Source organism: Gekko japonicus, unplaced genomic scaffold (genome assembly GCF_001447785.1).
Source record: "Gekko japonicus isolate JY-2015 unplaced genomic scaffold, Gekko_japonicus_V1.1 scaffold3979, whole genome shotgun sequence".
Taxonomy (NCBI): Eukaryota; Metazoa; Chordata; class Lepidosauria; order Squamata; family Gekkonidae; genus Gekko; species Gekko japonicus.
In genome coordinates, this window is record NW_015171623.1 from 13,157 (window position 1) to 26,443 (window position 13,287).

The 13,287-nt window shown below is 52.5% G+C and overlaps 1 protein-coding gene across 1 annotated transcript in view; it reads left to right on the forward strand.

Moving 5' to 3' along the window:
• The window catches only part of LOC107117785 (AP-1 complex subunit gamma-like 2), a 30,480-nt gene that overhangs the window by 3,463 nt on the left and 13,730 nt on the right, over positions 1-13,287 (forward strand). The window contains exons 4-13 of the mRNA XM_015419951.1: positions 605-746; positions 1,749-1,845; positions 2,508-2,584; positions 2,777-2,872; positions 3,959-4,039; positions 7,052-7,150; positions 7,830-7,885; positions 10,691-10,804; positions 10,881-11,021; positions 11,133-11,187. Coding sequence (XP_015275437.1) covers positions 605-746; positions 1,749-1,845; positions 2,508-2,584; positions 2,777-2,872; positions 3,959-4,039; positions 7,052-7,150; positions 7,830-7,885; positions 10,691-10,804; positions 10,881-11,021; positions 11,133-11,187 — 958 coding nt within the window. The remainder of the gene's footprint in view (positions 1-604; positions 747-1,748; positions 1,846-2,507; positions 2,585-2,776; positions 2,873-3,958; positions 4,040-7,051; positions 7,151-7,829; positions 7,886-10,690; positions 10,805-10,880; positions 11,022-11,132; positions 11,188-13,287) is intronic.

A 13,287-nucleotide genomic window follows, 5' to 3' on the forward strand; every position in this document is an offset into this window, starting at 1 on the left:
GAAGAAGACGATGAACTAGAGCCACGCAAGGGAAGTGGGGTGTGAATATTTTAATAAAGGAATGAATGAACTTGGCTCCGTGGGGCTGTAGGATCCGGGCAGGATCCACCCCAGAGTCTGTCTGGCTTTCCTCCTGAAACCCCTCTTTCACTCCCACGCAGGGCCGGCTCACGAACTAGGCGAACTAGGCGACCGCCTAGAGTGGGACGTCCCTTAGGGGCACCAAACTGCACCCGGCCCCGTACTCTGGGAGTTTCTTGATTATTTGTGTTTTTCATTCTTCCTAAAATGCATTTATTTTTGAAAATTGGTGGGTGCACGGGGGGGGGGGGGCAGAATGGATCCTTGCCTAGGGTGCAAAATAAGCTGGAGCCGGCCCTGCTCCCACGTGACTTGCCATTCCAGCTTTGACAACAGGAGGCGACACGGGGAAACTTGGACAGTGGGCCTTTGGGTTGGCGCGAGGGCCCGGTGGGAAGGATCGTGGGGGAGATGGGATGCCGGTGGTTGAACAAAGGGAACCGGAACGGGGTGGGCGAGAGAGAGAGTGTCTTTGGGAGCGTCTTTCCCCTGGTTCTCAGTCCCCCTCTTCTGTTGATTTCAGTGACCTCTTGCACCCCAGCGCCTGGGTGCAGTGCTTGGCTCTGAGCACCCTCGGCTCTCTGGGCTCGGCGGCCATGTTTCGAGACCTGGCTGGGGAAGTGGAGCAACTGGCCCGGGTGGGGCAGCCCTCTGTGCGAAGGAAGGTGAGAGGCTGCAGATACTCTCCGGCAGGGGCCATTCCGTAGAAAAAGAGGTGCATGAGCTCATTAGCATAACTAATTAGCATGTGCCACGCCCCCTGACATCACCGGAAGCGTGTCAGAAGGCAGCACCCACCACTCAGGCTCCACTGGGCTGTGTTGGATGGCTAGGTATTGGGGGGAGGGGAGGGGAACGTGCAGATCTGCCCTCACAGAGGAGGGAGAGCTTGTACCTGAATAAAACTTGGTCTTAAAGGTGCCACTGGACTGTTTTGGATTGCTAGCTGTGGGGGGGGGGAACGCACAGATCTGCCCTCACAGAGGAGGGAGAGCTTGTCCCTGAAGGCAGGATGGGGGGGGGGCTCTGCAACTTACCTGGCTGCTTCTTGCACCTCGTGGCCCGACTGAGGGCTTCTGGGAGCAGGGGGCGGGGCTTGTTGCATGTGCCCGCCCCCTTGGCTCCTTACTGCTGGAGCTCTGCACCTGTGCACTCCTGCAGGAAATGACCCCTGCTCTCTGGAACCGTCAACGGTGCCCCCTCTTCCTCTCCCGTCCAAAGCCTTTCCTTTCATTCAAAAGGGGGAAGCCTGCCCTCTGACCTCCAAGGTATAGGCAGCGACCGGAGTTTATTTTTTTTCACACTAACTCAGCTTAGGGGGAACACTGGACCCCATCCTTGCAGTCTTCACCAATGCTCGCTCTAAGCTGTGGAGTCTTGTGAGCAAAAATTCTACCTTGTGAGCTACTGGCATTAAAGTTATGAGCGAGCGACTTGGCTGCTGCATAAATTAGTTCGCTCTGGAGCCCTCCTCCCTCAGCAAATACATAAATGTGTGAGCCGGAGGCTAAAAAACGGTGAGCTGGCTCACACTAACTCAGCTTAGAGGGAACGCTGGTCTTCACTCATATTAGCTTTCCCCCGGCCACTGTAACTGCCCAATCTGCCCCAGCCCCAGATTTTTTTCCCACTGTAAAGCCTCCTTCTCGTTCTGCCAACCTTTGTAGGCGGTGGTGTGTGCTGTGCACATTACCCGGAAGGTGCCGGATCTCACAGACACCTTCGTTGCACTCGGGGAGCAGCTGTTGACTGACCGAAGTCATGGTAAGCACCGTCATCCCTTTGCTTTGCTACCATCTGCAAAATCCCCTGAAGAAGGAGAAGAAGAAGAGATTGGATTTATACCCCGCCCTTCACTCGGAGTCTCAGAGCGGCTTACAAACTCCTGTCCCTTCCCCTCCCCACAACAGACACCCTGTGAGGTGGGTGGGACTGAGAGAGCTCTTTCGAGAACTCCTCCTGAGAGAACAGCTCTGACAGAAGTTGTGACTGACCCAAGGTCACAGGGAACCATTTACACAGGGGTATATATCACTTAATGGTGACTCACGCCTGAATGTACAAACCCCTCTTGTAAAAAGCTCTTCATTTAAGATGAAAAAACCATTCTGCTGGAGGACACTTTCACACATGCAGCTTGTCAAGTGGTGAGCCTGCATGTGTGAACGTCAAAAATCTGCTTGGCATGACCGCCAGCGTCAAAGGGGCAAGATGGAGAAAGAGGCCCAAGACAGGGACCGATTAAATGAGATGTTCAAAAAAGGCCAGGTAGCAACGGAGGCACCAGTGGGGAGTGCCGAGTGAGGCTTCATGGGGCGTGTGCGTACCAAAGAGGGTCCCGAGCAAGGAGTGTGCAGTGAGGGGTCTGAAATGTCAGAAGATCCAGGATCCGGGAAGTGATGGATTCCTCTCTCATCTCTTGTCAGGCATTCTGCACGGAGGCATCATGTTGATCGCAGAGATGTGTGGACACAACCCGCAGGCCTTGGAACACTTCCGCAAGGTGGGCGGGTGTGAAATTCGCCTCCTCCCAGCTTCCCCTACTGTCATTCACTTGGCACGATTAGAACACGATTAGATTAGCTCCGCTCCTGTGCACTCCTGCAGGAAATGACCCCTGGCTTTGGGGATACCCATGGAGGGTCTGTCTGTAGGGACTTACCAGCTCCACCCCCTGTCTCCACGTTTCCTACAGCGTGTGCCCCAGTTGGTAGGAATCCTGCATAACCTCGTGAAGGCTGGTTACTCTCCGGACCACAGCATCTCCGGCATCAGCGATCCCTTCCTGCAGGTAACAGGCCATCTCTCCCTCCTCGCAAACACCGGTCTCCTCACTGCTTCCGTCTGCCATTCAGGAGAAGCGAATGTTGGTTCTCAGTGAGCTCCCCAGAGCGGGATTCTCACCTTTGCGCATGTGAACATGCAGCATCGTAAGCGGACAAGGTGGAAAGAAGAAGATGGGGAGGGACCAGTGTTCCCTCTAAGCTGAGTTAGTGTGAGCTAGCTCACAGTTTTTTTAGCCTCCAGCTCACACATTCTTGTCTTAGCTCAGGAAGGAGGGCTCCAGAGGAAACCAAATTATGCAGGAGCTAAATCGCTCACTCACAACTTTAATGCCAGTAGCTCATAAAGTAGAATTTTTGCTCACAAGGCTCCACAGCTTAGAGGGAGCATTGGGAGGGACCACAGCTCAGTTGGGAAGCAGAAAACTCCAAGTGCAAGGTCCCCGTTGAAGGTTAAACATGACAAGACACTGTGGGTTCCTCCCCACACGGTATAATCTAGGGTTGCCAAGTTCTTTTTCATCCGCGGCGGGGGACTCCCGGACGGCGTCTTGATAGGGTTGCCAAATCAAAATTGGCCGGGAGTGGGGGGCTCCCGGCTGGCGTCATCCTAGTGCGTGTGTGCATAGCGCGCGCCGCTTCCGCATCACCCGGAAGTGACGTCACACGCTGGGGGCGGGGTCACGCCATTTGAGGGGAAAACAAAGAGTTTTCCCCTCAAATGGCGTGGCCCCGCCCCCAGCGGCCGACGTCACTTCCGGGTGACGCGGACGCGTGGGTGGGGTTTCCCCCGGGCCCCGATTCCGCGGGAGCGGGAATCGGGGCTCGAAACCGGGGGGAATTCCGCCCCCCGGGGGCTTTTGGCAGCCCTACGTCTTGAGCACATGTTTTCCCCTCAGATGGCTGTGGCCCCGCCCCCAGCATGCCCGGCGTCATCACGTCACCTCCCGCTGATGTGCAAGCCGGGGTGGGGTTTCCCCGGGGCCCGATTCCGCAGCGGCGGAAATTGGGCCTCCAAAGCGGAGGGGAAATCTGACCCCGGGGGGACTTGGCAGCCCTAGTATAATCCCATCATTTATTATCACCCCTTTCAGGTCCAGATCCTGAGGCTGCTAAGGATTCTGGGACGTGACAATGAAGAGATTAGCGACACCATGAATGATGTCTTGGCCCAGGTAAAACCAAGAGGGCAGTTGGGATTTGGAGCAGGGGACCAAGGCCAGAGAGAAACACTTTGGCCTAGAGCAGGGGTCCTCGGCCCTTTTGAGCCTGTGGGCACATTTGGAACTCTGACACAGTGACAGGCGCTGCCACAAAATGGCTGCCACAAGAGGTGGAGCCAGCCACAAAATGGCCGCCCTAGCTTACCTTCAGTCACACAGTGAGGATTCTCGGGCTGTGGTGGCAGCTGCTGCCAAAGCAACCTTTTTAAGAAACTCCCCAGCCAATCAAATCTCCAGTGACCAGTCAGAAGCCCTGCTGGGCGAAATCCCCACCTGAACCTGCCCTCTTTCTAAAAACACTTGCTGGACACGAGGAAAAGCTTCAGAGGGTGCCGTGTTGGGAACCCCTGGCCTAGAGGGCCTTTGAGAGAAACTCTTTCTCTGAGGAGAAGATGGGCTTATCCCATAGGGTTGCCAGCCTCCAGGTGGGGCCTGGGGATCTCCCGCTTTTACAACTGATCCCCAGCTGACACCAGGGGTCATTTTGTAGAAAAAGAGGTGCAGGAGCTCATTAGGGCTCTTTTTGTAGCAGGTACTCATTTGCATATTAAGCGACACCCCCCTAATGTATCCAATCCTCCAAGAGCTTACAGTACCCCCTGTAAGAAGAGCTCTGTAAGCTCTTGGAGGATTGGCTACATTACGGGTGTGTGGCCTAATATGCAAAGGAGTACCTGCTACGGGCTCTTTTTGTAGCAGGTACTCATTTGCATATTAAGTGACACACCCCTAATGTAGCCAATCCTCCAAGAGCTTACAGTAGTTCCTGTAAGAAGAGCTCTGTAAGCTCTTGGAGGATTGACTACATTAGGGGGTGTGGCTTAATATGCAAAGGAGTTCCTGCTACAAAAAGAGCCCTGCAAACTTATTTGCATATGCAACACCCCCTGACATCACCGGAAGTGTGTCAGACGGCAACACCCACCACTCAGGCTCCACTGGACTATTTTGGATTGCTAGGTATTGGGGGGAGGTGGGGATCGTGCAGATCTGTCCTCGCAGAGGAGGGAGAGCTTGTGCCTGAATAAAACCTGGTCTTAAAGGTGCCACTGGACTGTTTTGGACCGGGGGGCTGGGGGGAGCTCTGAAACTTACCTGGCTGCTTCTTGCTCTGACTGAGGGCTGCTGGGAGCAGGGGGTGGGGCTTGTTGCATGTGCCCGCCCCCTCGGCTCTTTACTGCCGAAGTTCCTCTCCTGTGCGCTCCTGCAGGAAATGACCCCTGGCTGAGACAGAGATCTAGGCTTGCCAAGCCCCCACCGGGGACGGGAGAAGCCCCGCCAAAACGGCCCCCAATCGACCAGCGGGGATTGGGCTGCCGGGGGGAACCTCACCCCCGAAACGGCTGGATCAGGCCCATGCCCCCAGCGTGATGCCGCCACCCGGAAGTGACGTGATCACGCCGGGGGCGTCACCAGGCGACGCTCTAGCAGTCGCCCCAAAAACTCTATGGTACACTGCTAGAGTGTTGCCCGGTGATGCTCCCAGCGTGATGACGTCACTTCTGGGTGGTGTCACAGCGGGGCGCACGCAAATGTCTGGGGGGGGGACAAAGAGTCCCCCGCCGCTAACAGTAAGAGACTTGGCAACCCTGCAGAGATCAGCTTCTGAAATGTACTGAGTTCGGAGGCGTTGAGTAGTGATCAGCTCATGTTTATTAAAGCAAGCAAAACGAAAGACAAACTAACACCCAACACACACCCCAACACCAGTGATACTATTCACAGTGGAATAGTACATCATAGGTCTACTCTAGAATCCGGGCACTCGGATTGGTCTGCCCGAGGATCCAATTCCTCTATTGTTCAAGCACCCGAAGGTGAGCTTGACTGCATGGCCTTGCTAGCGCTGATGCAATTATCCAAGTGTACATCAGCTCCCCTGGAGAAAATGGCTGTTTTGGAGGGTGGACTCTGTGGCCTTGGACCATGCTGAGGCCCCTCCCCTCCCCAAACCCCACCCTCTCCCGGATCCACCCCCAAAGTCTCCAGGTTTTTTCCAACCCAGGCCTGGCAACCCTATTATCCCCTTTGGATTACAATGTGGAGGGGGTGCTGGGGGGGGGCTAGATAAAATGTCTGTGAAAGTCTGATGTGGGCCATGGTCACCAGGTGGCTATTCCTGGTCTAGATTAAATCTTTTGCAAAGTCTTTGTGCAGGGACCTCTACCATTTTTGCCACGTTGTTGGCAATCTGGATCGTCCGTTGGCTCGATATTCGGAGGCAGTCAACCTCTGATAGGGTTGCCAGGTCTGGGTTGGAAAATACCTGGAGACTTTTGGGGGTGGATCCAGGAGAGGGTGGGGTTTGGGAGGAGCCTCAGCACGGTACAAGGCCATAGAGCCCACCCTTCAAAGCAGCCATTTTCTCCAGGGGAGCTGATCTCTGTTAGCTGGAGGTCAGTTGTGAAAGTGGGAGGTCTCCAGGCCCCACCTGGAGGCTGGCAACCCTAACCTCTGGATTCCATTGCCAAGAGGTAACATCAGGAAAAGGCCTGGGTCTCCACGCCCGGTTTGTTTGATCCCCCAGGCCCAGGGCAACTGGTTGGCCACTGTGTGAAACAGGATGCTGGACTAGACAGACTACTGGTCTGGTGTCGTGGTTACGAGTGTGGATTCTAATCTGGTTTGATTCCCCGCTCCTCCACATGCAGCTGTGACCTTGGGTCAGTTACGAGTTTTTTCAGAGCTGTTCTCTCAAGAGCAGTCCTCAAAAGAGCTCTCTCAGCCCCGCCTACCTCACAGGGTGTCTGTTGTGGGGAGGGGGAAGGGAAAGGAGATTGTAAGCCACGCTGAGGCGCCTTCGGGTAATGGAGGGCAGGGTATAAATCCAATCTCTTCTCTCTTCTCTCCTGATGATCTTAATGAAGCGGAAGAGGGAGATTTGAAGGCGAAGATTTGGAGGAGGGGGGAGGGGACATTGTGATGTCAAGCCACGGACACCCCATCTTCTCTGATTTTCCTCAGGTGGCCACCAACACGGATACGGCAAGGAACGTGGGCAATGCCATCTTGTACGAGACGGTTCTGACAATCATGGGCGTGCTCTCCGCCAGCGGACTCCGGGTATAGCGAAATGGCATGGGGCGAACAGGCCGACTCTTTGTCTGAGATCCACCTGCCTTTTGGTGGCTCCTTTGCTGCCAGCCCCCTTGAAGGCCCCACAGATAGTTACTGCCTGGTGTAGTTGTGGTGGGGGTGCCCACTTCTAGACCCGGAATGAACCAGAGTTTACTCAGGTTGGCGAAAGGGCCCCCTAGTTTCCATCTGCTGCAGGAGCCATCTTTGGTTACTTGCTCCTGAATGTGTTGAACTAGAATCAAGAGTCGGGTAGTTCCAGAGACTACCACCACCCTGACCTAGATAGCCCAGGCTAGCCCAATCCCATCAGATCTCAAAAACTAAGCAGGGTCAGCCTTGGGTAGTATTTGGAAGGGTGACCTCCAAGGAATACCAGGGCTGAGAGGCACAGGCAAGCAGTGGCAAACTACCTCTGAAAATCCCTTGCCTTAAAAAAACAAGCCTAGCTTGCCACCTAGTGGTGCACGACGCTAAAAGAGCTTGAACTTCTGCCTGCCAGACAATCTTAGTATCTCCTGGCTATTCTGCACACAATGCCATACGATAATTATTATTAGAGACTAACACCAGTTGGCTTTCAGGGTCAGTCTGTTGCTGCCTGTTCTCACTCTTTCACTCCTAAACATGGTCATGGTTTTAGGGCCTTTCTCTTTTCCACGTACAGGTTCTTGCGATCAATATCCTTGGGCGATTTCTTGATAACAAGGATCGGAATATCAGGTAAAATAAAAGGAGCGGCGGGGTGTGTGTGTGAAACTTGGGCTTCTGGTCCTGGTAGCCTGAAATTTGTGATTAGCTCAAAGGAATTTGGAAAAAAACCTTGGTCCCTCAGTCTCTGGCTTCGTAAAGGTTCGAAGCCATTCCCAGGAATTGGAAGTGTTTTCCAGTTTGAGACTCAGGATGGGTTGACATGCGCCAGGAAAGGGGGAGAGTTTCTAATAAGAAAATGGCACTGGGGTGTTAATGTCCCGACCCCAATCCTTCTGGGAGGGGATGCCTCAGCTTCTTTTGGGGTAAATTACACACCAGAGGATGTGATCATAGAAAAAAAAAACAATGTCGTGTGAAATCTGATCAGATATCTTTGTTTCTGGGGGCAGAACATCTCTCCCCTTCCCAACCTGTTCTGGATCCTGCTGATCACCAGAGCGAGCATGAGGGAGCGCCAGTGTCTTGGGACCCACATGTTACCTCACGCTAGGACTGCCAGGTTGGGAAGTATCTGGAGATTTTGGGAATGGAGCCTGAGGAGGCAAGGGTTGGGGGAGAGGAAGGACTTCAATGGGGCATAATGCCATAGGGTCCACCTTCCAAAATGGCCATCTTTCTCCAGGTAAACTGGTTTCAGGAGCTGCGGTGGCTCAAGTGGTTAAGACACTGAACTGCAGGCTGTGGAAGGTCAGTAGTTCAGCAGTTCGAGACCCGAGTGTGCCGCATGACGGAGTGAGCTCCCATCTCTAGTTCCAGCTCCTGCCAACCTAGCAGTTCGAAAGCAAGAAATTGCAAGTAGATAAATAGGTACCACTTCGGTGGGAAGGGAACAGCGTTCCGTGCACCTTGGTGTTTAGTCATGCCGGCCACATGACCACGGAAACGTCTTCGGACAGCGCTGGCTCTTCGGCTTGGAAACGGAGATGAGCACCACAACCCTAGAGTCGGACTCGACTGGCTTTCGAGCAAGGGAGACCTTTACCTTTACTTTTTAAACTGATTTCTGTCACCTGGAGATCAGTAGTAAAAGTGGGGTATCTCCAGCCACCATCTTGGAGGTTGGCAACTCTGCCTCACGCATGTGAGGCACATGTCCACAGATGCTTAGGAAGGCCTAAACCTTTTTCGGATGAGGGGCTGGGGAGACTCTGGAATGGATATGCTTCCTGACGTAAAGCCAATGTGATAGTTTGGTGTAGTGGTTAGGAACGCGGACTCTAATCTGGGAGAACCGGGTTTGATTCCCCACTCCTCCACATGCAGCTGCTGGTGTGATCTTGGGTTGGTCACAAGTTCATTCAGAGCTCTTCTCTCAGGAGCAGTCCTCGAAAGAGTTCTCTCAGCCCCACCTACCTCTCGGGGTGTCTGTAGTGGGGAGGGGAAAGGAAAGGTGATTGTAAGCCGCTCTGAGACTCCTTTGGCTAGTGAAGGGTGGGGTGCATTGTTCCCTCTAAGCTGAGTTAGTGTGAGCTAGCTCACATTTTTTTAGCCTCCGGCTCACAGTTTTTTGTCTTAGCTCAGGAAGGAGGGCTCCAGAGCACACTAATTTATGCAGTAGCCACATCACTCGCTCACAACTTTAATGCCAGTCGCTCACAGAGTAGAATTCTTGCTCACAAGACTGCATACCTTAGAGGGAACATTGGTGGAGTGTTAATCCAATCTCCTCCTCCTTCTCCTCCTTCGCCTTCTGTGGTTAAGAGTGTCCATGGCAGAGTGGAGATTCAAACCTGGGAGCTTGCTGGGTGATTTTGGGCCAGTCACACACTCTCAGCCTAACCTACCTCACAGGGCTTTTGTGAGGAGAAAATGGAGGCGAGGAAAGTGATGTAAACTCCCACGGGGGAGAAAGTTGGGGATAAATGAAGTCAATAAATCCCCTCAGAAGAGAGTGACAGGTGACTGTCATGCGAGGAATAGTAAAACATACACAGTCTTCTACTCTTTTCTGAGGCGTCTTTTCCTTCCAAGCGAAACTGTGTGATTTCCCCAGCCTTTATTAGAATTTGGCTGAAGCCCCGTGGTCCTGAGGGTGAGGTCCCTGCCTGAGAACAACTCGGTCTCCTCCTCTCCTTCTCTCCTTCCTGAAAGAACCAGCAAAGAGGAAACAGAGTGCAGGGGGGTTGGACTAGATGACCTGCAAGGTCCCTTCCATCTCTAACAGTTTGGTGTAGTGGTTAAGTGCGCGGACTCTAATCTGGGAGAACCGGGTTTGATTCCCCACTCCTCCACTTGCACCTGGCTGGATGACGTTGGGCAAGCCATGGTTCTGATAAGAGCTCTCCTTGAAAAAGAGCAGTTTCTGTCAAGAGCTCTCTCAGCCCCGCCCACCTCACAGGGTGTCTGTTGTGGGGAGGGGAAGGGAAAGGAGTTTGTAAGCCGCTCTGAGACACCTTTGGTTAGTGAAGGGCGGGGTATAAATCCAATCTCCTCCTCCTCCTCTTCTTCCTCTTCTTCTTCTTCTAACATTCTATGATTCTGTGATTCTTCAGGGAGGGAAGCAAAGCCTCTGACTAGTCCTTACAGACTTCTGAGAGAGAATCCACATCCCATAGTGGCTAGAAAGTCCAACTTTGACTGGGAGAGACCCCGGTTCAAATCCAGCCTCATTTGGCCCAGTCCCCATCTCCCACCCTACCTACTTCACAGGGATAAAATGAGTGTTAGAGAGAACATATGCCACACTGAGATGTTTGAAAGAAGGCTGAGATAAAACTGTGGTAGATGCTGTGGGCCATCTCGTTTTGAAAGCCCGGTTCTGGACCTTCGCTCGTTTTCCTCAAAATATTGTATATTTGGGGGCACCACCCTTAGGTACGTGGCTCTAGCATCACTGCAGAAATTGTTGCAAGCGGAGAGCTCCGCTGTCCAGAGGCACCGGTCTACTGTCTTGGCCTGTCTGACTGACCCTGACCCAACTGTGAAGAGGTGAGATGGGGAAAGTGGGGAAGGAGACCTCGAGTGAATTTCTGAGGAGAATAACGCACCCGTCCTTTCTCCTCAGGCGAGCGCTGCAACTTAGCCTCGCCCTGGTGAACAGCAGCAACGTGAGGGCGACCGTCAAGGAACTCGTGGATTTCCTCCACACCTGCGCTCCGGACCTGAAGTCAGACTGCGCTTCTGGAATATTCCTGGCTGCTGAGAAGTGAGTGGCCCTTGGCCGCAGGTGCTTGTAGAGGGGCCTGGGTGTGCACAGCAGCTGCTTGTGAGAAGCCGAACATGTCTGAGCCAGCCTGTGTTTTTCTCTCTCCTTCAGGTTCGCACCCAGCAAGCGATGGCACATAGACACCGTCCTCCAAGTGCTGACCATGGTAAGAGGGAGGAGGATTGTAGAAGAGGTGCTCGAATTCGCACGGAAGCGTCGGAGTGCCGTCACGCTCACGGATGAAAACCTTTCTCTCTTTCTGATCCCTCAACAGACGCACCTCAGGCAATTTTGAGCAACATTTCTTCAAGAGCTTATGGACTAGAAACTTAACTCTAGGGAAACATAACTGACGGCCGGGTTTCTTAAGAAACCAAATTCTCTTCACAGTGTATAGCCTGTCCAGCTTTTACAGTCTCTCTGCTTTCTTCCCCGTAATGTGACGTATCTTCCCTCGCCATCTGTGTTTCCTTTAGAACGGCCAGCGAGGTGTGTCGAAAAAGTGAATTTTGAGGCCCTGCTTAAAATGCATCCCTCCCACACACTCCTCAGCAGGGCTTTTTTTGTAGAAAAAGCCCAGCAGGAACTCATTAGCATAATAGGCCACACCCAACAGCAGAGAACCATTAGCATATTAGGCCACACCCCTGACAGCACAGCTCATTAGCATATTAGGCCACACCCCACATGTTGCCAGAAGTGTGGTCATCCAACCACACCCACCTTTTGCTTCTTATTCTGTTTACTTTGTTGTCAAAACCCAGGGCTTTTTTTGTAGCAGGAACTCCTTTGCATGTTAGGCCACACACCCCTAACGTAGCCAATCCTAATGAGTGTCTGCTGTTAGGTGTGGCCTATTATGCTAATGAGTTCCTGCTGGGTGTGGCCAACTCAGGAGCCAGCCGGAACTCCGTCCCTGTGCGTTCCTGCCCAAAAATAGCCCTGCGCCTCAGTAGCTTTTTGCCATGTCCCCATTAAGGAAACGTTGGGCGACTGGAGGTGGGGGAAGAGCCTTTTTAACAGTTTCAGGAGAAAGAAAAGGAGGGATCACAGAAATATGTCCCCCGGAGAGCCTTGTGCTTGATTGATCAACATTTACTGGTGGTCCCCAGCCCAAGGGACATCCATCTAGTGGGGTTGCCAGCCTCCAGGTGGGGCCTGGAGATATCCCGCTTTTACGACTGATCCCCAGCTGACAGAAATCAGCTCCCCTGGAGAAAATGGCTGCTTTGAAGGGGTGGACTCTATGGCATTGGACCATGTTGAGGCCCCTCCCCTCCCCAAACCCTGCCCTCTCCAGGATCCACCCCCAAAGTCTCCAGGTATTTATAACTATCATTCTATAAAGTGCATTGTGTGCTATTAGAACATCCTTGTCAGGGACATATATTCAGTACGTTCCATATAACAATAACATTCAGTTCATACAGTTTCACAGCTACCAATCAATTTTGCATCAGTATTTTAAAAGTCAAGCCCCAATAAAAAGGGAAAGGCTCCCTTGCTCGAAAGCCAGTCGAATCCGACTCTAGGGTTGCGGTGCTCATCTCCATTTCAAAGCCAAAGAGCCAGCGCTGTCCGAAGACGTTTCCGTGGTCATGTGGCCGCCATGACTAAAAACACCAAGGCGCACGGAATGCTGTTCCCTTCCCACCGAAGTGGTACCTATTTATCTACTTGCAATTTCTTGCTTTCGAACTGCTAGGTTGTCAGGAGCTGGAGCTAGAGACGGGAGCTCACTCCGTCACACGGCACACTAGGGTCTCGAACTGCTGAACTGTGAACTGAATGTTATTGTTATACGGAATGTACTGAATATATGTACCTGACAAGGATGTTCTAATAGCACACAATGCACTTTATAGAATGATAGTTATAAACAGAACACGTTAATTTACAAAAGTTTCTTGCAGTGTAAATTTATTCGTTACTTGACTCTCCTAACACTGCAGCTCGGGTTGCTACAGGCCTTTGGTTGAGGCAGCGGGCGTCCAAGGAAGCCGGCCTCCCTTACTGAAGCCTGTCGTCATTATTCGGCCCAGATTAAGAAAATCTCTGGACCCAATCACTCCAGCTGAAATTGTGTTTGTGGTTACACACTGTTAGTTGTTTTTAAATTGTATTATTTAATTGTTTTAAATATTGCTATATATTGATTAATATATGTCTTTATCCACTTTATCCAGTTTGGTGTCGTGGTTAAGTGTGCGGACTCTAATCTGGGAGAACCGGGTTTGATTCCCCACTCCTCCACTTGCACCTGCTG